At 32.1% G+C, this 25,458-nt stretch overlaps 1 protein-coding gene across 1 annotated transcript; it reads left to right on the top strand.

The window, feature by feature from the left end:
* Positions 1-67: 67 nt before the first annotated feature.
* Positions 68-25,011, top strand: LOC134710864 (DNA excision repair protein ERCC-5-like). The gene is made up of 16 exons (XM_063571274.1): positions 68-269; positions 4,030-4,134; positions 4,463-4,638; positions 5,376-5,590; positions 6,099-6,153; positions 11,490-11,630; positions 14,858-15,707; positions 15,744-16,169; positions 16,870-17,183; positions 17,607-17,726; positions 18,418-18,631; positions 18,981-19,125; positions 19,488-19,576; positions 20,150-20,252; positions 22,568-22,652; positions 23,118-25,011. The coding sequence occupies exons 2-16, from the start codon at positions 4,047-4,049 to the stop codon at positions 24,249-24,251; spliced, it is 4,155 nt and encodes a 1,384-aa protein (XP_063427344.1). The 5' UTR covers positions 68-269; positions 4,030-4,046; the 3' UTR covers positions 24,252-25,011.
* Positions 25,012-25,458: the final 447 nt, after the last annotated feature.

Below are 25,458 nucleotides of genomic sequence, written 5' to 3'. Positions count from 1 at the left end.
AGAGAAATTCGATTGCACAGTCTAAGTTAGTTAAGCGTTTCAGCTCATATCCTTTTACACCTGGTTTCTACGATTGATCAATACATTGATTTACTGAATTGGCGAAAAATTAAAAATTGGAAAATCCCTCAGTCAACAAAAAAATCGCACAAAATGATGTGCGATAGATTTTTTTGTAGATCTCTCAAGTCTTGAAATTTCAGATTCTTCTTTGGATACGAAAGGTGGTGGGTTAAATACCATCATCAGTAGCAAGGGACACTTTCCCTGTAAGTGCAAGGATTTGTTTACACTTATTCACCAAAAGAAAACACTTATAAAAAAAAAATTATATACTGCAGCTGTGCTATTTGAGCAGTCAAATTGCATTGACTGTATATTTAAATATTTAAATGTGATATACAGTCACTGATCATATATCACCTTGTTTATGATGTTGACAAATGGTTTCTGTAGAGTTTTCTTCTTCTTCTTCTCTTCTTCCGAATACGGGAGTAGACTCCTAGGTAGGAGTGTAAAACTTCCCGGAACTTGTGTGCTATGTACATATGGACTTAATTTAAAAACAATATGACAAAGAAAAATCGTTATCAATAACATATATACATTATGTACAGTGGCTTTAAAGTTTAATAAGTTGCTGTGGATCCTTCAAGTGTTAGAGTGGATATGCCACTTTTGAAGGATTCCAGGGTGTCAGACATACCTATTGCTTCAGGTAGTGAGTTCCAGTCCGAAATAGTGCGAGGATAAAATGAAAATTTATAGAAATCTTTATTTGTGGATATTTGCCTAAATTTATGTTTCCCCCTAGTGCGTCTATCAGAAATTGTTAAGTTGTCCTTAGGAACTTCCACTAACCCCCAATTTATTTTATACAGCATAGTTAATCTAGCCTTCTTCCTTCTAGATTCTAAATTTTCCCATTCCAATGATGTTATTAAATTTGAAACTGCTCCAGGTGATCTGTCTTTATAATCATTAAAGACAAACCTGGCTGCCTTACGCTGTACCTGCTCAACCTGAGTGATGTGTTGTTTTTTGTACGGATCCCAGACAGGGGAAGAGTATTCGACGACCGGACGGACAAGTGATGTGTACGTAAGGTTTTTAACCTTACGTGTGCAGTTTTTTAAGTTCCTACGAAGAAAACCTAAGGTCTTATTTGCCTTACAAGTAATATTGTCAATATGCGTTCCCCAATCAAGATCATGGCTTATAGTTACGCCTAAATATTTGCTGTCTTTTACTGCTTCTAAAATATGATTATGTAATATATAATCAAAAGTTGAAGGTTTACTTTTTTTAGAAATATGAATTACATAACACTTCTCAGGATTAATTTATTTATTTATGACATCAATAAAACATGAGATTCACTTTTTGTCGAGTATCAAGCTACGAAAGTCGAGTTGCGAGTGAAGAAAGTCGAGTTGAGAGTTACAAAAGTTGAGCTGCGAGTTAAGAAAGTCGAGCTGTGAGTTAAGAAAATTGAGTTGCGAGTTACAAAAGTTGAGTGGTGAGTTACAAAAGTCGAGTCGCGAGTTACAAAAGTCAAGTTGCAAGTTACGAAAGTCGAGTTGCGAGTTAAGAAAGTCGAGTTGCGAATTACAAAAGTTGAATTGTGTAAAATGTGGAAACGAAACTATTTGAATTTTTTGGTGTAACTTTTTAACATCTTGGAGTGATGATTGCTTATAGAATTATATACAGTATTGTTTATTTGTTTTGTTGTTTGGACTTCATCTAAGTCTCTTGTAAAAGTAAAATGGATTACTTACATAATCATATAGTATTTTCTGAAGATGCAGATAGCCTTTTGAAATACAGCGGATCGCTTGCAGTTTTATTATTACTAACTTTCATAGCTAGCACCGTCCAATATCAAACGTAAAGGCAGGAACAAACTATAGTACATATATGTAGAAGACCGGGCCCCTTCTGCAGATTTCTTTTATAGTGTTTTTTTTTGGGGCAGCTGCAGAGCCAGGCAATATTCGTTAGGGACTGCGAAATTAAGTCTTTTGCAGTGACACTCAAAATTATGTACGTTAAAATCATATATGTCTACATTGCCTAGAGATGAAGGAGAAATGAGTGGCATGCTTAAAGCCAGTTTAAACCCGCCACATTTTTGTGTGTGACCTAAACCAGGAAACGTTAAACCTTTGCTGCTCTTGTATATTTTTTAAAAATTTTGGTTCATCTTTACATTTAGGAGCATAGAATGGAGTCCATATTGTTGATCTAATGAACGTTATGTAACAGGGCCTTCTCAGGGATCCATCTATCATGTCTATATTGCATAGGTGTTTGATTTCTCGCTGTGTTGAAGACCAAATGACCTTTGGGTTGAATGGTATATTTTGTATGGATTGCCCGTTTTTAATTCTTTAGTCTATACATGTAGCTGTCAAAGATACTATTGAAAAAACTATTTTTGCACCATTTTATAGTTAAGATTTAGTTGGAAAGTTTTAAAAGTTTATTGTTACATCGTGAATAAGATTTTTTAAAAGTATTCCTCCTAGGTATTTGGTACTAGTAACTAATATATATTCTTTCTTATTAGTAACATATAAAACTGAGTCACTTAGGTTTTAGAATAATATAGTGTTCACATGTTTAAGATTGCCAATTATGGGTTAGTAAAATGTTAGTTTTTAAGATTCAATTTGTATTGTTTCACATTTTTCATGTTTTGGCCGTTTATAGCAGACTACAAAGAATGAATTTTGAAGGCCATACGGTTGTCTATGGTGGCTTTAATCCACTTCGTTTGACCTTGATGGTGCCTCGTTACCAATCATACCACATCTCCTTATTTTTATATAGAAGAAATGATTCTGTAGCTTTGCTGGACCACATGTATTGTCAGTTATCCAGTGTAAATAAAATTAGTACTTCTGACGTGTAACCTTCTAGTCTTGTTTTAGAACAAACTGTTGGTTTAACAATAGTGTATAGTGCTTTCTTTTAGTTTTTATGATGTCGTTAATTTATAACAGAACTGAGCTTACCATTATTAGTGGTTACTACATGTAGTACTATAACCGATTCTGGAAATCAGCAGCGATGTAATTAGGAATATCTCCAAAAATAGTTTTTCTATTCTGGAGGGAATCCCAACCTAATTTCTTGTACATAGTTCCATTTCGAAGCCCAGTTACAATTCTTTTCATACACTTATAAAGGATACTGCACTCATAATCATGCCAATATATTTTACCATATATTTATGTGTTAGTATTGTCTTTATGTATTGTATATATTGTGAATTGTAATTATAAATATGCTTGATATTTTATTGAATAAAATATTATTCTTATAATATTATTAAATTACGCTTTGACATCATAAGAAACTTGAGACTTTGGTAATCAATAATAATTACATTTATTAATGATTAAAGATTTAAGTCCATTTATATCATCACAACAATATCTTTATAGGTTAAAAAAGAAGAAGAAAATTACTAGATTCATGTGTATGAATAGTTATTAAGTGACAAGTAGTAGTGGTGAGTAGCAGAGTCTCAATCCTCTTTCTTGATGATCTTGATGCATCTATGGGCTCACCAGTTTTGAAAATAATGAGTCCAGACAGTTTTTCAAAACTTCAGGACACATGGACATACCTTTTGTTACAAAATCACTTAAGGTTCAGATAAGCTACATGTAGACTAAATGCATTAAGCCGATCAGATATGACTATACATCTGATGCTAACAAGAAAACTCCAATATACAATAATAACATCTGACATGAATCCTGGCATGAACAAACACACAAACAGGTAGCTTGGATTAACCAGCCTTTCGAGCACTTCAGTACCACGACTACCATATCAGTGGAATAATTTAACACACAATGTCATAAAAAAGCACACAACTTAATAGACAATAAGTTGAATAACAAATACCATTCATACCTGATTTAGATATAAAGACCAAAGCTAATCAATGATGATGAATTTACATGATTGAGATAAACATTACTTATTTTTTAACTTCAAAATTTTATTTTACAGTGAACGTGTAAACAAAGATGGGAGTTCAAGGTTTATGGCAGTTACTAAACCCAACAGGTCGTCCAGTATCATTACAATCACTAGAGGGTAAAATACTTGCAGTTGGTATCCTTTAATCAGTATACGTTGTTGATTTGTATGGTCAACACAATGTGGATGTTTTTTAGATTAGATTGAAATGTTATATTAAAATTATAAAGACAACATGCAAAAAACTCAAACATACATCTATATAACCTTACTAAGCCTAAAAAATACTAGATAATAAAACTGTCAGGCCCACTTTACAGCTGAAAGTAAGTACTAATATCACCATGCTTCTAGACATGTAGAATAAAATTAACAGGTACTAAGATTTACCTCTTCATAATTAAACGATTACTGGGTTAGTTACATGTATTTTATATATACATTTCCTTAACCCTGCTCTCAGATGTAAGTATATGGTTACACCAGGCAGTCAAGGGTATGAGGGATAGGGATGGTAACCCTCTACCTAATGCTCATCTACAAGTCCTGTTTAATAGACTGTGTAAACTCCTGTACTATAGAATCAAACCAGTCTTTGTATTTGATGGAGGTGTTCCTGTACTCAAGAAACAAACAATGGCAAGTTCAAAAAAGAGAACCATGAATTTAATTTTTGGAATATTGTAAAGGTTTTTATTTTGGAAATGAATGAGCGATAGTCTAGTTTATTACATGATAATTGTATAAACACGTCTATGATTTCAACAGAGGAAAAAACTAATGCTTTGACATCCCATTCATATTAATAACTATAAATCTTTAAGGGAGCTCGCTTCTCAGTTTCAAAGTAATTAACTTTTCAAAACACTAGTTTATATTGATCAGGAATTACTTAAGGAATCCAAAGAGCAAAAAAAATATATAGGTCACCGTGCTTGTTTTCGAGATATGAGCCATTGGAATTTTAGCGGGAAAATATTCTCTCTTGACTTTTCATATCTTTATCATTGACAAGTTTAAGTTCTCAAAAACTGTTAAAAAGTAATTAGAATTTTAGAAGACTTTTACAGATGGCTTATCTTTATACATGTTAAAGAATTTTAAAAAGAAATATGGGGGTCACCGGGCAAATATTTTCAAGGCATTTAAATGGATAAAACCAGAGGATTCTGAAAATCTGACAAAAAATCTAAAATATGACAAGCCAGCTTCCGTAATGAAGTGAGTTGGTAATTTTGCATCATGCTGAATGAGAAACATCTACATTGCTCAAACAAGATGAATAATGCATGTTACTGAGATGTTATCACAATAGTGCAAAGAAACCATGATCATAAATAATATGTATGAAAACAGCATGTTTTTGTTATATATAGGCTGGTAGAAGAGAAAAGAAAGAATTTGCAGAACTAGAAAGTGATAAAGCAACAAAAAATCTTGTGCAAAATTTAATGAAAAGCCATGCAATCAATGCAGTGTTGAAAAAAGATGACAGCAGTAAGCACAGTTCATCTGGACCAAAACCCTCTACCTCAAATCAAGGGAAACCAGACATGTTTGAGTTACCTCCCCTACCAGAGGAATTTAAAAGGTAATAACATCATTCCTGTGCATAAACAAATAATTTGAATTACTAATTTAATTAACAGAGTAAGATGAAATTTGCTAAGAAATATTGAATTCAACATACAGCTTAATAAACCTTTTTATATGATTTGATTTGATTTGAATAGTACCATATACATGATATACGTTGTCAATATTAACTTACTTAAGTTACTTAATATCTTTTTATCATAAAACAATTTATAGGAATTATATATCAAATTTGCACAGTGGTGAACAAGGCCTCAATTAATTGGTGTCATCAGTGATAAAAATATGTTCAAATAGATTTTCAAAATTTGCCATACAGGGATATTGCACGAATATTGGTTACTGTTATCCCTCATATAATTTTACAAAATAAAAATCAACTCTGAATATTCAACAATATTCCCCTAGATATTGCAATTATTGGCCAGATTTAGGGAAAAACTCAACTAGCTGTCAAATGGTATGTCTTTTTAAACTAAATTGTTTCAATTTTTTTGTTGCAGTATCTCTGAAGAAAGCAGGAGAGCAGAATTTTCAGCTCAAGAAAGATTGTTACTGGTACATGTTTATCTTCGGATTAAAAAAAAACAATCACAAATATGTGACTAAATGTAAACCACATAAATGGCACACCCTGATTAAAGAATGGAATTACAAATAACCCATAGTTCGCTCTTAAGGGTTATCAGTTATCACGGCTGGTAATGTACACATGCAGAACAATTGGTTATGCAATGAAAAATTTGAGAGGATTTTACGATTTTGTTTGAGGAGTAATTGTCACCGCTTCAAAAGTTATGCACATTTCTAAATTGTAATTTTCTTATTCAAATGATAAAAATATTGAAAATAAGAGAATGCTATGCTTTATTGAATACTTTAATGAAGAGATAAATTAGGAGATAACTGTATTGTATTTTAAGCTTTGCCTTCGTAAAACGTCAATTTTACTGTTGCAAATTGAGAGTACCTAGCGACGCGGAGCGGAGATAGGTAAACAGATATTTGCGACAGTAAAATCAAGTTTTACGAAGGCCAAGCTTAAAAAACAATACAGTTATCTCCATTCTAATGCCACATATTAACATAAATTTCATTTAATAAATATTTTGGCTTGAAAATGCCATAAATGAAAAAGTCAGCGAAACTGTTGCATCGTCTTTAGCATTTAAACAATGTGACATCATATGCATGCTCTGGTTGTCAAACATGAATACTTAACGTATTTCTACCTTTCGTACGCTTCAGAATGGTTTCAATATAGACAAAAAGAAGATTTTGAGGCTCAGAATGTGACTATCTTGTTTACTTTTTGAGAAATTACGAGGAAATTGCATACCCAAAAAACTGAATGTCGTTTTGGGCATCATGTACACTAGCCAAAGTTGATAGACATCTTAATAAATATAAAAACTACAAATTTTCATTACTTAATGTGTGAAAGGGATTGATTCTTATTGTCAATATTGAGGACACCGTAAATGCGTTAGGGGACGAGAAATCATATATTTTTATCCAAGCTATGAGTCGTTGAAAGTTGCCTAAATTTAGTTAGATTGTTCACACAACCGGACAATCCTCTCGCTGTTTTCATTGCAGAACCAATTGTTCTGCGTGTGTAGATGACGTCATCATAATTTAAAGGGTAATCTGCTATTTCATCATAATTTTGGGGATAATCTGTTGCTATGAAAATATTTCTATTTGATGTATAATTTTTATACGACCGCAAATTTTTTCAAAATTTTCGTCGTATATTGCTATCACGTTGGCGTCGTCGTCGTCGTCGTCCGAATACTTTTAGTTATCGCACTCTAACTTTAGTAAAAGTGAATAGAAATCTATGAAATTTTAACACAAGGTGTTTGACCACAAAAGGAAGGTTGGTATTGATTTTGGGAGTTTTGGTCCCAACATTTTAGGAATTAGGGGCCAAAAAGGGCCCAAATAAGCATTTTCTTGGTTTTCGCGCTATAACTTTAGTTTAAGCTAATAGAAATCTATGAAATTTTGACACAAGGTTTATGACCACAAAAGAAAGGTTGGGATTGATTTTGGGAGTTTTGGTTTCAAAAGTTTAGGAATTAGGGGCCAAAAAAGGGCCCAAATAAGCATTATTCTTGGTTTTCGCACAATAACTTTAGTTTAAGTGAATAGAAATCGATGAAATTTATACACAATGTTTATGACCACAAAAGGAAGGTTGGTATTGATTTTGGGAGTTTAGGTCCCAACAGTTTAGGAATTAGGGGCCAAAAAGGGACCCAAATAAGCATATTTCTTGGTTTTCGCACCATAACTTTAGTACAAGTAAATAGAAATCTATTAAATTTAAACACAAGGTTTATGACCATAAAAGGAAGGTTGGTATTGATTTTGGGAGTTTTGGTCCTAACAGTTTAGGAAAAAGGGGCCCAAAGGGTCCAAAATTATACTTTGTTTGATTTCATCAAGAATTGAATAATTGGGGTTCTTCGATATGCAGAATCTAACTGTGTATGTAGATTCTTAATTTTTGGTCCATTTTCAAATTGGTCTACATTAAGGTCCAAAGGGTCCAAAATTAAACTTAGTTTGATTTTGACAAAAAATTAATCGGTTGGGTTGTTTGATATGCTGAATCTAAAAATGTATTTAGATTCTTGATTATTGGCCCAGTTTTCAAGTTGGTCCAAATCGGGGTCCAAAATTAAACTTTGTTTGATTTCATAAAAAAATGAATAAATGGGGTTCTTTGATATGCCAAATCTAACTGTGTATGTAGATTATTCATTTTTGGTCCTGTTTTCAAATTGGTCTACATTAAAGTCCAAAGGGTCCAAAATTAAACTTAGTTTGATTTTAACAAAAATTGAAATCTTGGGGTTTTTTGATATGCTGAATCCAAACATGTACTTAGATTTTTGATTATGGGCCCAGTTTTCAAGTTGGTCCAAATCAGGATCTAAAATATTATATTAAGTATTGTGCAATAGCAAGTCTTTTCAATTGCACAGTATTGCACAATGGCAAGAAATATCTTATTGCACAATATTGTGAAATAGCAATATTTTTTTTTAATTAGAGTTATCTTTCTTTGTCCAGAATAGTAAGCAAGTAATATCTAATTGCACAATATTGTGCAATAGCAATATTTTTTTTTAATTGGAGATATCTTTCTTTGTCCAGAATCAACTCAAATCTTTGTTATATACAATGTATATTCACTTTTTACTACCAACTGATAAATTAAAATAATCTTTACCATTCAGTGATAACAAGCAGTTTTTTTTACATCTTAATATTTTATGATGTATTTAAATGAGTAGTTATTGTTGCAAACTCCATTAGAAATTTAATTGAGATTAATTTGGAATAAGGGAAAGGGGGATGTGATTAAAAAAAATGGGTTCAATTTTCTCACTTGAAATGAAATTTCATAAATAAAATGAAAATTTCTTCAAACATTTTTTTGAGAGGATTAATATTCAACAGCATAGTGAATTGCTCTAAGAGAAAACAAAAATTTTAAGTTCATTAGAACACATTCATTCTCTGTCAGAAACCTATGCTGTGTCAACTATTTAATCACAATCCAAATTTAGAGCTGAATCCAGCTTGAATGTTGTGTCCATACTTGCCCCAACCGTTCAGGGTTCAACCTCTGCGGTCGTATAAAGCTACGCCCTGCGGAGCATCTGGTTTTTCATGTATTTGTGGTAAACTACAAATGTAGATGTTCATCAAATTACAAATTTGTGTTTGCCCTATAGTGATCAGTCTGTCCATCGGTACCTAACAAATCGGGTGTGCTCCTTTTGAGGAATATAAACAGTACGTAAATATGATGTAAATATGATCGCAATATGGCGGCCGATTTTGTTATTTTCGTATAAAAAATGAAGGCAGAAATACGTCTGAATTTCTGTTTATTTTATGGAAAACAAGTAAAACAATGTCTTCAACCAGTTTATTATGGTTTTCCAACTTTCTGTCATTACGTTTCCTCTATGAAACTACAGTAAACATCGCAAATTGTGCCCAAGTTGTTGTATACACATAATTTTCTTCAAAGATAATTGCCGACTGACCGATTCTATTTGAATGAATAAATGTTGATGATCATCAATGACCCATCCGATAAACAGATTACCTATAACAACAGATTATGACACCAGTTGTAACCATTGATTAGCTTGGGGTCGTAAACAAAGTCATAAACTTTTCCCCAGGTAAAATTTAGTAATTAGCGTATCATATCAATACGCAGAAATTAATATGCAATCGATCTTAAAAAAAGGCAGGGCGCCCTGGAAACTGTAAAAAGGGCACAGGGCGCCACTCGGAAAAGGGCAGGCGCCGCGCCCTCTGAAAACAGCCTAGCTGGAACACTGTTTATCTAGTGAACCATTTTAATTTCATACTTTGTACTTGACATGTATATTAACCAACATCAGAGAGTGTGTCATAATGTTTTTTAGCTCACCTGGCCCGAAGGGCCAAGTGAGCTTTTCTCATCACTTGGCGTCCGGCGTTGTCCATCGTCCTGCGTCCGTCGTCCGTCGTCGTTAACTTTTACAAAAATCTTCTCCTCTGAAACTGCTGGGCCAAATTAATCCAAAGTTGGCCATAATCATCATTGGGGTATCTAGTTTAAAAATTGTGTGGCGTGACCACGCCAACCAACCAAGATGGCCGCCACGGCTAAAAATAGAACATAGGGGTAAAATGCAGTTTTTGGCTTATAACTCAAAAACCAAACCATTTAAAGCAAATCTGACATGGGGTAAAAATGTTCATCAGGTCAAAATCTAACTGCCTTGAAATTTTCAGATGAATCGGACAACCCGTTGTTGGGTTGCTGCCCCTGAATTTGTAATTTTAGGGAAATTTTGCTGTTTTTTGTTATTATCTTGAATATTATTATATATAGAGATAAACTGTAAACAGCAATAATGTTCAGCAAAGTAAGATCTACAAATAAGTCAACATAACCAAAATGGTCAGTTGACCCCTTTAGGAGTTATTGCTCTTTATAGTCAATTTTTAACCATTTTTCGTAAATCTTGGTAATCTTTTACAAAAATCTTCTCCTCTGAAACTATCAGGCCAAATTTAAACAAACTTGGCCTCAATCATCATTTGGGTATCTAGTTTAAAAACTGTGTGGCATGACCCGGCCAACCAACCTTGATGGCCGCCATGGCTAAAAATAGAACATAGGGGTAATATGCAGTTTTTGGCTTATAACTCAAAAACAAATTCATTTAGAGCAAATCTAACAGGGAGTAAAATTGTTTATCAGGTCAAGATCTATCTGCCATGAAATTTTCAGATGGATCGGACAAAGTGCTGTTAGATTATTATAGATAGAGATAAACTATAAAGAGCAACAATGTACAGCAAAGTAAGACCTTAAAATAAGTCAACATGACCTAAATGGTCAATTGACCCCATAAGGAGTTATTGCCCTTTATAGTCAATTTTTAACAATTTTCATAAAATTTGTAAATTTTAACTAACGTTTTCGACTGAAACTCTTAGGCCAAGTTCAATATAGATAGAATGATTGTAAGCAGCAAGAATGTTCAGTAAAGTAAGATGTTCAAACACATCACCATCACCAAAACACAATCTTGTCATGAATTCAAATGCGTCCTTTGTTAATATTCACATAGACCAAGGTGAGCGACACAGGCTCTTTGGAGCCTCTAGTTTAAATTCTTGGGTCAAAACTTTGGTTTCAGTTGACAACCCTATGTTCTTTCTGTAACTTGAGAAACGTTACGATTTCAAAGTTCTTTCTGAATGTATTATTATTTTAATATTTTTGTCACCAAAAAAAAAGAAAGAAAAACAAGGGATTGGATGAACTTTTAAGAAAATATGATATATTGCATTAAATGTTTTTGCAGGATGAGGTTGATTTAAATCAAATTGACATAGAATCAGATGTGTTTAACAGTCTGCCATCAGAAATGAAACATGAAGTCCTCACTTTGTTAAAAGAAAAGAAGAAAAGACATACATGGAATCAGATACTAGAACTTCCTCAGGTAGGTGCAAGGTTTCTCCATCTTTAAGGTGGTACCCAACACCTTCACTAAAATTATTTTGGCTCGTTTAATTTTCATAAAATTTTGACATTAAAAGTATTTACTTTGACCCTTTGACAAAAGTATAAAAAAATCAGAAAATCACTGGTTGTATAGCACTTTGACAAACACTAGTTTTGAACATTGAAAAGCTTTATATTCCCTGAACAACGCAGCGAAATTAAAACCTTTAGCTGATTTTACAGAGTTATCTCCCTGTAGTGTTAAGTACCACCTTAAGACGGGTGAAATCAACATTTTGCATGAATACACAGTATAAAATATAGATTAGTTATCCAATAAAAACACTGTCTAAGTAATTACAATACATGTTACCAATGTATCCAATCAGAACACACTACCTGAGACCTGAGTATATACAATATGATAGTGTAAATGTAACAGATCATCACTTAGTTAGAAAAACATTCAAAAGTTGAAAATAATTAATTAGGGCCCCGCCTTTAGGCTGGTCGCCCTATAGTGATCAGTCTGTCCGTCCGTCTGTCTGTCCATCCGTCTGTCCATCCGTCTGTCGTACCGTCTGTCTGTCCGTCCGTTCGTAACACTATGTGTCCGCTCCATATCTAGAGAACCATTATGATTTCATACTTTATACTTTACATGTTTATTAACCACCACCAGAGGGTGTGTCATGATGTATGTACAACTTCCTAGGTCAAAGGTCAAGGTAAAAAAACTTTGGTTTCAGTTGACAACCCTGTGTCCTGTGGTGAAGATACTGTCTGCTCTATATCTTGAGAACCACTATGATTTTAAAGTTTATACTTGACATCCATTTTAACCAACACCAGAGGGTGTGTCATGATGTATGTACAACTTCCTAGATCAAAGGTCAAGGTCAAAAACTTTGGTTTCAGTTGACAACCCCGTGTCCTGTGGTGAAGATCCTGTCCGCTCCATATCTAGAGAACCGTTATGATTTTATACTTAAGGTAGCAATACACAGTTAGAAGTTTAGTTTCGCATTATGGCCCCTGTGAATTTTTTAAATATGAAAGTTTTTGTACAATAAAATTGATTTTTAGGTAATTGAAGAATAATATAGCCTTCTGAGTGGGTTTATATGAACATTTAGATTGATTTTAACATGTTTTATAGGCCATTTCAATGATTGACAGTCCGTATTATCCTATCCGTACCGTTCATAGGTCCATAAATTATTGTAGTGTTTATCAACAAAGATTTTGCGCTGGATCTTTTTAATTCAATTTTATGGAAAAACGAGCAGGAAGACATATGATTTTTTTTGGATCACTTGATAGATATAAACCTATGGATTCAGGAAAGGTATCACTGTAATTCATTGAAATTTTCCTTTAGACCAAATTTTGGAGACTTTTGTGACATGTTCACCCCCCTTTTTTGCTATATTTTGTATCTAAAAAATGCAGATTGTTGCCATGGTTACACCCAAAAGGGATTATATTTCACCCTTATGACCATTAGAAATCAAATCTATGGAAGATTCTCTTTCTAAAAGTATATACATGCATAACACACATATAAAGCCTTCTTTGTTAGACAGGAGGGGAAAGGGGGTGTTTAAAAATTATGAGTGTCAATTTTAAGTTTTTTTCCTAACTGTGTATTGCTACCTAATACTTAAAATGTTTATTAGTCAACACCAGAGGGTGTGTCATGATGTATGTACAACTTACTAGGTCAAAGGTCAAGGTCAAAAACTTTGGTTTCAGTTGACAACCCTGTGTCCTGTGGTGAAGATCGTGTCCGCTCCATATCTAGATAACCTTTATGATTTCAAAGTTTATACTTGAAATCCATTTTAACCAACACCAGAGGGTGTGTCATGATGTATGTACAACTTCCTAGGTCAAAGGTCTGTCTGTCTGTTGGTCTGTCCATCGCTAACAAATTTGATCCACACCATATTTTGAGAGGACAGCTGTTATTATTTCATTCTTTATACCTGACAAACATTTTCAACTTAACATATATATTAACCAACACCAGAGAATGTGTCTTAATGTATGCATCCTAGGTCAAAGGTCAGTCCGTCGGTCTGTCCATCCATTCGTTGTTCTTAACAAATTGTGTCCGCTCTATCTCTCGAGAACCGTTAATATTTCATACTTTATTCTTGGTGGGTCATAATATATTGAAGGCATAATTCTAAAAATATGTGACAAATATCAATTGGGCAGCTCCTTTAAACATATTGTTCAAACATCAATCCATATATCCAGAAGTCACCTTAGAGTAGTCAACAATGAGTTCACATCATGCAGTCATATCACTATTATACTATGAAAGTAAGTTGAGAATATTTATCAGTTTTAACTTAAAATCTTAGAATAAAATCACACATAAGACTATGTTATAACTTCAAATAATGCTTTATATCAGATTATCCATACAACTTATTTACCCCACGTTATTGACAGCGGGGCCCACAGAGATGGCTCCCATCTCAATGATATCTAGTTTTCCAGTGAACTATATTTGGACAGGATTATATAAAAATATCAAAGAAACAGAAATAGTCAGTGATACATGCTGAAAGCAAATGACTGAGCCAAAACGTTTTAAACAATGCAACTGAACAGTTAAAATGTGCTGATATCACCAAAAGCATATACAAAGATGTGGCATGAATTCCATTGAGACAACTCACTATCTAGGTCACAATTTTTAAAAGTAAACCATTATAGGTCAAGGTATGGCCTTCAACATGGAGCCTTGGCTCACACCAAACTAAGCTATAAAGCACACCAAAATGAAGTGTAAAACCATTTAAACAGGAAAACCAACATTCTTAACTATATAAAAACAAGAAACACTAATGAACCACGTCAACAAATGACAACCACCAAGATGTGGTATGATTGCCAAAGACAACTATCTGCTTATATTATTGGTACCTGGTAAAGTTGGAGAGATGTGATCTGATTGATGATGAGAATGAGAATATATCCAAAAAAGGATAAAGATGACCATACATGTTTCAACATTTCTGAACAAACCAATAGATGGCTCATACTAATTCATGATATGAAATAAATATAAAAAATAAGAAGATATGGTATTATTGCCAATGAGACATATCTCCTTCATAGACAAAATGAAATAGAAGTTAACAACAATAGGTCATCTTACAAATATATATAAAATTTCAGATGTTTATTATTATTACTGTATACATTCAGGAATCTAATGACTTCTCCAAGTTTCAAATGGCAAAGTTGATGAAACAGAATAAGCTGTCCTCTCGATTGGCTGATGTTACAAAGGAAATGAATGACAACAGATCAGGGGACTTAACTCGTTTCCTAGGAGATGATTTTTACAGTGATGCTATAGAAACCAGAAAAATAATGTCAGACGACACTGCACACTCTATATTGATCAAGGGGCTTGGAAGTAAGGAACAGAAAGAAGAAATGGAAAGAATTAGACTAGAATTGGAAGAAAAGAAGAAAGAAGAAAACTCTGATGAGAAAGTTGGAGATCAATTGGAAGAAAATAAACAGAATATTTCATATAAGACTGATGAAATTATTGAAATTGAAGAAAGTCAGAATGATTTAAATAAGATATGTAATAATTCTAAAGCAGATGAAGAAAGTCAGAATGATTTAAATAAGATATGTAATAATTCTAAAGCAGATGAAGTAATTCAAGATAATAAAACTGCTGTTAATAAAGATGGTCCTAGCAAAATAAATTGTCCAACCAAGGTAAATACTGAAAGACAGGATATTTTAAAAGAACTGCAGCAACGTATGAATGTTTTAAAGGATAAAAGTTCAGAGGAAGATTCTTTGCCCTTATGTGATACAAATTCAGTTGAAAGAAATGACAATGAAAATCACCTTCAGATAGGAAGAGGCCAGAGGGTTAACTTGGTTGATGAAAGCAGCAAAGTAATTGATGATGTCCAAGTTGAAGCAAAGAGTGAAGGTGTACTGAAAAAAGTGAATGTAGAAAATACAAATATTGAAACCCCAGCAATTGTCTGTGATCAAGAAATTGTACAGTCAAAAATAAAAGATAGCAGTTTATTAGAAAAAAATAAGTCAAATAATTCATCAGGTCAAACTGTGGAGATGACAGAAAAAATGTCATCTGTCTCACCAGAAAAGGCGGAAAATATGTTATTTGTCTCACCAAAAAAGGCGGCAAATATGTTATTCGTCTCACCAGAAAAGACAGAAAAAGATTTGAAGTCAACTCGACAAAGTATTTTAGATGAACTTCGTCAAAAAGTGACTGTTCTGAGTTCTGATTGTAAAATTGAAAACAATGATGAAGATAGTATGGAAATTGATAATGAAAAGAAAGAGTCTGAAATAAAACAAGTTATTTCAGAAAATAGGAAAGGTTCATTAAAGAAACAGTTATCTCTTGAGGAGAAACAAGAAGTCAAGAGAAGGAAATTGAATCAAGTGATTCCTGCAGAAGATGATTCAGAGATGAATAAACAGCCATCAGAGAATAGCAGTGAAAGTGATTCTGAAGGTATGAAAAATTAATAAATATTTGCGATGTTTTTATTATTTTGAAAACTGTGAGAGGGTAGATTCTTTTTATGCATTTTACGCATTACTATTGTATATTTTTAGTATTCCTCCTTCACTAAAAAATATTGTAAGAAAATCACCTCTTCTAACCTACTCAGAGGGTGGTAAAGGGTCATTTTCGTGCAACATCTCGCCCTGGTTTTTTTTCACGTTCAACGTGTTTTTACTTTTTTATTTGACGCTCAGTCGTGCAAGACGGGTGCCCTGTTCAATGTGTTCTGCTTAATTAATTTGACATGCATCATGATTTTCAAAGTCTTATTTTGCGTGCTCTGTATTTTTCAAATAAAATTCAAATACTTGGCAGAGATCGTCAAGAAATACTTTTTTAAAAGCCGTAAACCAATTATATCATAAATGTGAATACTAAATCGGGAATGTCAAGTAAAACAAAGAGTTGTTATATATACAAGAAGACAGTGACTCAGTCACAAAAGGTTCACATAAAAGTATTTATTTTTCGTGCAAGGTTCATTACAGAAACTATTTCGAGCAAGCACCCTCCTTTACCACCCTCTTCTCAGTAAAAGAAGCTCATTTCACATGAGATTGGAAATCTTTAAATTACATATTGCTTGAATTCACAACTTCTTAGTATCATTCACATGAAAATGATAGTATAATCTGTTTGCTTTCAGATGAAGGGTTTATTGAAGTAGTACTTGACATAGATAAAGCCCAACCAGATGACCTGTTTCCTGCAGACATATTCCAACCAGCACAGAAAGTGGAAGAAAACATTGGCATTGTCTCTGATGAAGAACCAGTCTATCAACAGTACCAGGAGGAGGTTGACTCCTCCCCTGAAGCACAGGAAGTAACTGAAGACTTACAGGAAGTGATGTCAGAAGGAGAAAATTCAAAAGAAATAACATCAAATTACAATATTGACGGGATTGAGGATGATAATATGCACGGAGACTTAGTACAACAGTTCACAAATTTTACTGAGGTTTGTGATTTCAGATTAACATGAAGATGAGCCTTTGTGTTTCTTGTGTAAAGAGGACAAAGTCCTAGATAGTATTTTCATGATACTTATATGGTGCTGGTAATCAAATATCTTAAGTTTGTGGGAATTGTTTGCCAAATACAATAAGGCACACCCTGTCTACAGGGTAATGCCCAAGTGTGAGTGAAAAAAGTTAACAATTATGTATTTACTGGTATATTGATTTTAAAATTGATTAGCTTTTTAATTAATTTTTACTGTTTATTAAACAGTTATTGTTTTACACTTATTTGAATTAAGGGAGGTAAAATTTAATACAGTTGTGCTAGAAAAATTTGTATATCTTTCTTGTTTTAGACAGTTTACTTTATAATGTTTGTTACAATTATCAATTATCTACTGGTCTATTTCCTTTGACTTTAGGATGATATGAGAGATTATCAGGAGAATTTAGAAGCAGAAAGTCGAGATCTTCAGCAGGAAAGAGGAAAACAAGAAAGACTGGCTGTGTCAATCACAGATCAAATGTACACAGAAGCCCAGGTAAAATGTTATTTCTGAAAACTATTGAAAAAAACAATCAACAGTTATTCATGTTGAAATTTTAAAAGATGTTATATACATTGAAATGATATACTGAAGGTTCTAGCTCAAACTTTTAAAAAGCAGTTTTTTATATAAAAAAAAAGAAGGGTATATATCTCAGAACTAATTGATACAAAAGGAAATGTCATTATATCAAATATAAAAGATATTAAAATTTTCTCTTAATTTAAGTTTTCTAGAAAAAAAAATTGACTGATGTTTATTGTTCATATATCAAACACTTTCCATACATTATATCTCAAACTGTATATGTTGTAATGAGTTGCCATTTTGCTATTTACTGTATGCATAGACCAAGTATTTTTTGTTAATGTCTTATATATATACTTTTACAACAAGTAAGTTATAAAGTTTAACAACTTCACACATTTCTTTCATTTCTTGATGACATGTGCACAAATTGATTTATGTATTTTTGCCAGATCTTCTAATGTCTAAATATAAATACTAACACTTAGAAAATTTTAATTGAAGGACAAAAATTGGGTTATTTTCTTATTAGAAACAAGACTTTGAACATTAACATATGAAAGTGTAAACAGGACATATTCTTGTTTAGCTTAGAAAATTGATAACGGAGTATATTTTGTATATATACATCTATAACTATTTATCACCCTTTATACAGGAGTTGTTGGATTTGTTTGGTGTACCGTACATTGTGAGTCCAATGGAGGCTGAAGCTCAATGTGCCCAGTTAGATATATCAGACCTGACGCAAGGCTCAATAACAGATGACAGTGATGTCTGGTTGTTCGGTGGAAAACGAGTTTATAAAAATTTCTTCCAACAAGACAAACATGTAGAATTCTTCTCTGAATTAAGTATCCATTCACAGTTAGGTAAAACATGTTAGATTTAATATTCAAGGGAACCGCATATATATACCTAAAGTTTTCATAATTAAAAAAAAAACAAGAAAAAAAACAGATTTAAATAATTGTAGTGTTACAAAAAAAAAAGATGTAACGCTTTTACATGATTCAGAATGTTTATTTTTATGTTTATGTTTTTTTATGATGTACAAGATAAATATTTGTAGAATAGATATGTGCTTTTTTTTAAATTTCTCAGTTAAAACTATCAAATATAAGTTTGTAAATCTCTTGCATAGTGTGTATGACTTTGTAGTTATCACAAAAATAAAACAGTGTCTTTACATTAATAATCCTTGGCGTTTTATTTTTTAAGGTATTGGAAGAGAAGTTTTTATTAAACTGGCCCTTTTATGTGGTAGCGACTACACTTCAGGAATTCAGGGTGTAGGACCAATCACTGCTATGGAGGTACTTACAGAATTCCCTGGAGAAAACTTAGAAGGATTAATGGAATTTAAGTGAGTTGAATTTTATATTTTGTAAAACTTTTTAATGTAGTACTACTTGTTTGCTAGATGTTTATAATATAATAATAAAAAAAAAATACTGTTGTGTATCACTGATATGGATGACAGACTCCTTTCATTTGCAAAGTGAAGTTCCACAGCAAGTGAATAACAAAGAAATTATGTGCAGACATTTGTTTATCTTCATTGAAGATGTTAATTCACCCCTATTTTTATGATCAGAGTGAAATCAATTGACAGTTTTATAAATTCTTAAATGTTGACAGTACAATAAGGAAAACAGATTTTCTACCTCCTGACAGGAGAATCACATTTATTATCTTCTAAAAAGTATCTTCTAATCTTTATTGAAGAAAATGGTGGAATGAAGCTCGAAATCAGATAACAGCTCCACTAGAACCTAAAATCAAGACAAAATTGAGAAAATTAGAGGTTCCAGAAGGTATGTTTATCATATTATATTTAGAGGGAAGACCGCTGTATGTTACACTAATTTTCTTGCCATTCAATTATAGTGAGTTTTACATAAATTTATGTTAGATCTTCTTGTATATATCTTTACCACCATGAAAAATATAGCAATATAGGAGAAAAGTTACTATATTGAACATTATGTTAATGCAGAGATGAAGACGAGATAATTATTGATCTTTCAAAGAGGACTATATGTTGAACTTTTAACTCTAAGATACTTTAAGTTTGTTGTGCATCTTATAGATGTACTACCAAGGTGTGCTTTTAGTCATATTTTCGTTGATGTTAGGTTAATTGCAGAAAGATAAGTACAATTTTTGGGATCAAAATTCTACATTTTCATATAATTCTTTGAAGGATTTGAATGTATAGTATTATAGATTAAACAAGAACCAAGACTGAGGTACAAATATAAAAACAATATCATAGAATTAAGTGATGAGTTATTTAAATCAATTGAATTCTTTCATATAAATAATCTATAAGAAGTATGCAGAATTGTATACCCAAAACCTTCTAATTTCCTATTTTCTATCCCTAGGTTTTCCTAATGAACTTGTAGTAGCAGCCTACATGAAGCCTGAGGTAGATGATTCAGAGGAGAAGTTTGCCTGGGGACAACCAGAACTAGATCTCATTAGATTGTATCCTTAAAAATACCATTTAATAAATATTGGATAACTGACAAAAAAAATTATCAAGGACAAAAAATAGTTAAAAAAAGGACTACAGTGTATATGATTTTTATAATACTGTGAAAGTACTTTTATTCGTGGGGTACCAATTTTCGTGGTTTTCGTGGATGACCTTATCCACGAATTTAAGTATCCAACGAAATAAAACAACCATTATCCAAATCAAGACACGGACAGATCCCCCATCAGAAGGTTTGATTACTGATATCATCTGGAGAATATATTGAATAACGCCAAATCTGAGAATACTTTAATGGCAGTCACAGAACTACAACCGCATGCAAGATTATACCCATTTAATCTTTAATAACCTTAACTGCACAACTATTGATCTTTTAAGTCTCATAAAAAATATTTTGGTCGATAAAAGTCAGATTTTCGGTATTGATATGCTAGTATGATAAAGTGTTCATTTTATATCCTCATTGTTCTCGTACATATGGGAAATAATAATTTCATGCTGGGCTTGATTTTGATAAGAACTATTTGACAATTGAATTTACGTTTATGGCATTTGCTTATGTTACTGTTTTATTAAGGTGACATGTTTATGGCCTTATTAACACCTTTGATGGTATTTAATCCATTGATCACTTTATCATGGGTTAATTAGTGTTATCACTACGATTTACACGGTCAATGTTTACTTTGCAATTTCCTTCAATCCAGACTATTTGTAACTTTCTTTTTTTATAATTTTTCAAATTTTTTTTTCAAGAAAACTGAAATCAACAAATTTAAAAACCCACGAACATGTAAATATTGCTCAAACCACGAAAATTGATACCCACGAATTAAAGTACTTTCACAGTACTTTTAAAACTACCCTTAATAAACAGCTGCTCCATGAGCGCATGATATGCCCGACGTCTTGTGTGGATAATGCAATAATCATAAATAGTTTCTGAGAAAGTTTTAAGCAATAACCATATATTGTATTTGAGAAACGTCGGCACATGTGAAACCCCCAACCCTGTTTTAAAAAAAAAAAAAAAAAATATCACTAAAATAAAATTTTGATTCAAAACCAAAGAGTATACAGATCTTTAGATTTATATAACAAATAAGTGTGTAAAGTTTTAAGCAATAATCATAAATTATTTTTGAGATACGGCGCGACATGTAAAAAAAACCTCCCCTGTTTAACAAAATACTCAATAACTCCAAAATAAAGTTTTAAATCATCACCAAAAGGTATACAGATCTTTAGATTAATATAACAAAGAAGTGTGTAAAGTTTAAAGCAATAACCATATATTGTATTTGAGAAACGGCGGCACATGTGAAACCCCCAACCCTGTTTTAAAAAAAAAAAAAAAAAAAATATCACTAAAATAAAATTTTGATTCAAAACCAAAAAGTATACAGATCTTTAGATTTATATAACAAATAAGTGTGTAAAGTTTTAAGCAATAATCATAAATTATTTTTGAGATACGGCGCGACATGTAAAAAAAAACTCCCCCGTTTAACAAAATACTCAATAACTCCAAAATAAAGTTTTAAATCATCACCAAAAAGTATGCAGATCTTTAGATTAATATAACAAAGAAGTGTGTAAAGTTTAAAGCAATAATCATAAATTGTTTTTGAGATACGGCACAACATGTAAAATAAACACCTCCCCCTTTTTTACAAAATACTCAATAACTCAAAAATGAAATTTTGAATCATCACCAAAAAGTATACAGATCTTTAGATTAATATAACAAAGACATTTGTAAAGTTTTTAGCAATAATCATAAATCGTTTTTGAGATATGGTGCGACATGTAAAAAAACCCTCCCCCTTTTTTACAAAATACTCAATAACTAAAAAATGAAATTTTGAATCATCACCAAAAAGTATACAGATATTAAGACTAATATAACTAAGAAGTGTTTAAAGTTTTAAGCCATAATCAAGAAAGTTTTGAGATACGGTGCTACATGTGAAAAAAACACACCCCTGTTTTAGTTACAAAGTGCTGTAACTCAAAAAGTTTTAATCTTATTTTCACCAAAAATTATACAGATCATTTGACCATCATAAGTAACAACTATGTAAAGTTTCATGAAATTTGGATAAGACGTTCTCAAGTTACGGTGCGACATGTTTACGCCGGACAGACGGACGGACATCGGCCATTTGTATACCATAATACGTCCCGTCAAAATTTTGGGAGGGCGTATAAAAATGTCATCTTTTGATGTCATTGCGTTGCATAAATGTTAAGATTTAGTCCCTAGTATTACTATGTTACCCTCCTTATAATTTGAAAACAGATTTACAAAGAAAAAATTTGGATGGAGTCAGGAAAAATGTGATGAAACTCTGGTTCCAATGATGAAACAGTTAAATTTGAGACAAGTATGAAATATATTATGTCAAATGTGTGTTAAAACTGTAACTTTTATGAAAATAGCATCTTTTAAAGTATATCAAAGTAACAAGAATGAATACGTTTAAATACTATAAATTGATTGAATAAGTCTTTCAAAAACATTTTTTTAATTTATATATATAGAATAATAGGTAGTTGAGTTTTTGATACTGACTATATCATGTGGAATATCTAGACTACCCTTTATTCTGTTTATCAGTAATTATGACGTCACGCAATGTCATGACGTCACAAAATGTAATGCCTAATATTTTCAGTGATACAGCCAGTACGTTGATACTCGAAAATATTAGGCAGTAAGATCAAAGGGAAAATATACGAATTACTGATAAAATAGAGTATTCCTACATGTTATTATTTCAGTTGCAAAGTATTTTTAACGACCATTCATGTCCATCTTACTGTATAATGAAATCTGTATTCTTTTATAGACACAGACAAGAATACACACTTTCTTTCAACCAGAACATTTTATCCAACCAAAAAACATTAAAAGTAAAAGACTGCAGAGGGCTCTTAATATAATGCAAGGCAAAGTCACTGATGAACCAGTCCAATCTTCTGGTAGCCTAACAAAGCAGTCAGTAAATTCTCCAGTTATGCCAGGTATGCAGCAAGTAAAGGCCATGGCAAGACAAATCATGGTTGGAAAAGGTCGAGGCAGAGGTAAAGGGAAGGGAAAAGGGAAAAGTTCAGTAGGACAAAAGAAGACAAAAGTGACAATAAAAAATGAAGTAAATTTGTCAGAGAGCAGTAGTGAATCAAGTGGTGATGATTTAATTGCTAGCTTAGATTATGAAAGTATGATTGGAGAAAGTATACAGCAGTCTAATTCTGAACTAGGATCCAGTAGTCCGATCATGACTGGTACAAATATTGGAAATGTGAAAAATAATTCCAGGGAAAAAGTTAAGAAATCAGTGAGAAGTAATTCATCATCTACAAACAATAAAAAGTCTGCTGTTGAAACAACTGTAATTTCTCAGTCAACCTCTGTTAATACTGCACCAAGTGATAACAATAGTACTTTAGACACTAGTTCTCAGAGTAGCTTAACTGCTGATCAGGGTACCAGCAAAGTTAGAAGGACTAAACCAAATATAACAGTGGGTAAAGCAGGTCATGCCACTGAAGACTTTTCTCTAGATTTACCAAAGGAACCTATAGCTATGAAAGGTTTCTTGGAGGATGAAGTTCATGCCTTTGATAAAAACAAAAAAATGAAATCGAAAACAGTAAAAAAAAAGAAAGAAGAAATAAAAAAGCAAAAGCCTGATAAATCTAAACCAGAGAAGACAATAGAAGTGAAAAAGATTGACAAAGGAAAATCATTAGTGAAAAAGGGTAACAGTAGAGTTAAATCATCGAAATTGAACAGGGAAGATACTTCTAAATCTGATGTTAACATGTTTGAAAATGATAAGAATTCTAAGTCAGCTGTTACAGTAAATGATCAGAATGATTCAGCAGACGTGCCTTTTAATTTGTTAAACAGAAGAACACGAAGTTGTAGAGCAGGGACAGTTAATAGAGTGATGGTTGTATCAGATTCAGATAGCAATTAAGATAGATTATTAGATGTAGAGTAATTAACTACTTATTTTATATAGGTTGTTATTTTGAGGCAGCTGAAGGATATCTCTGAAGGATTCCTTATATTTTTTGTGTGTATTTTTCACAAAATATTTGTGCATTTTGAATTTATATTTGCAGATCAGCTACAATGTCTGTATATTTATTATACCTCAATTTACTTTATTTTAGGAAGGAAGGGTAAACTGCTGTACTTATTACCATTTGTTAACCAGGTTGTCTTTTTTATAAAATATTCTATTGCATTATTGTCAGCAAGTTCATATGATAGCTTCTTGGTATTTAAGCAACATATCTTAAAATTCTTTCATTAATCGCCTTCTTATTTGATTACTTAATGTTAATGACATGCAAATATAGAAACTCAGTAAATTTATAAGATAATGAGTCCACTTTATAATTTCCCCTCTATTTATACCAATTGTACAGTATTTTTTTTATGGTTTCAATGGACTTGTTTTTTAGTCCTCCTTATTTTGCAGTTACCCTTTGACCTATGAATTTTGAATTTGCTTGAGATATCTAACGCCTTTTCTTTTATACTTTTTGCATGGGTTTAAAAGTGTTATAAATGCTGCCATACATCCACATGTCTATAGATATCAATGTTATTTTTATGTATGACTATGATAGTAAAGGAGCATTATCTTTTTTGATCTGTGCTTCTTTCTGTCCATCCCTTTGTCCTTCCATTCCTTATTAGGTTAAAGGTTTTGGTTAAGGTAGTTTGATATAAAGTTAGGGTATAATCTACTTGAAACTTTTTACACATTTTCTTTTTTTCTTGTTTTTTTTTTACATTAATATAGGATGATGCGAATAAGGTTAGTTTTTTTGGTAACAGTAGTTTACTTTGAAGTTAGGATCAAATCTATTTGAAACTTGATACACTTATGAAAAGACATTTTTAGAATATATGCCAATAGGTGTGACCTGTATTTTGCAGGTTACTGACCATAGAAAAGTGATAGTGTTAGTGGAGTATTGTGTCATCTTTACACATATTGTTGTTTGTTAAAACATTTGAGTTATCATCATCTAAGTAAACATAAATTGTAAATGAATTTTTTTTTTCAGTGCCATTGGGATTGGCATTGTTCCGAATGTCAGCCAAGTACAAGTAAGTTGGTAGGGGTCTGTCAATTTCTTATCTAACGTAGGAGAAGTTTGAACATTATT

The sequence above is a fragment of the Mytilus trossulus genome, chromosome 3 (assembly GCF_036588685.1).
Source record: "Mytilus trossulus isolate FHL-02 chromosome 3, PNRI_Mtr1.1.1.hap1, whole genome shotgun sequence".
NCBI classification, from domain to species: Eukaryota; Metazoa; Mollusca; class Bivalvia; order Mytilida; family Mytilidae; genus Mytilus; species Mytilus trossulus.
Note: the sequence above shows the minus strand (reverse complement) of the source record. Positions and strands in the feature narration are given on the sequence as shown.

Bases quoted from the DNA above. Each gene is read 5' to 3' on its own strand.
- LOC134710864 (XM_063571274.1), top strand. From the start codon at position 4,047: ATGGGAGTTCAAGGTTTATGGCAGTTACTAAACCCAACAGGTCGTCCA. The intron at 11,631-14,857 runs GTAGGTGCAAGG...GTATACATTCAG, and splicing joins AGATACTAGAACTTCCTCAG to GAATCTAATGACTTCTCCAA. The intron at 19,126-19,487 runs GTGAGTTGAATT...TCTTTATTGAAG, and splicing joins GAAGGATTAATGGAATTTAA to AAAATGGTGGAATGAAGCTC.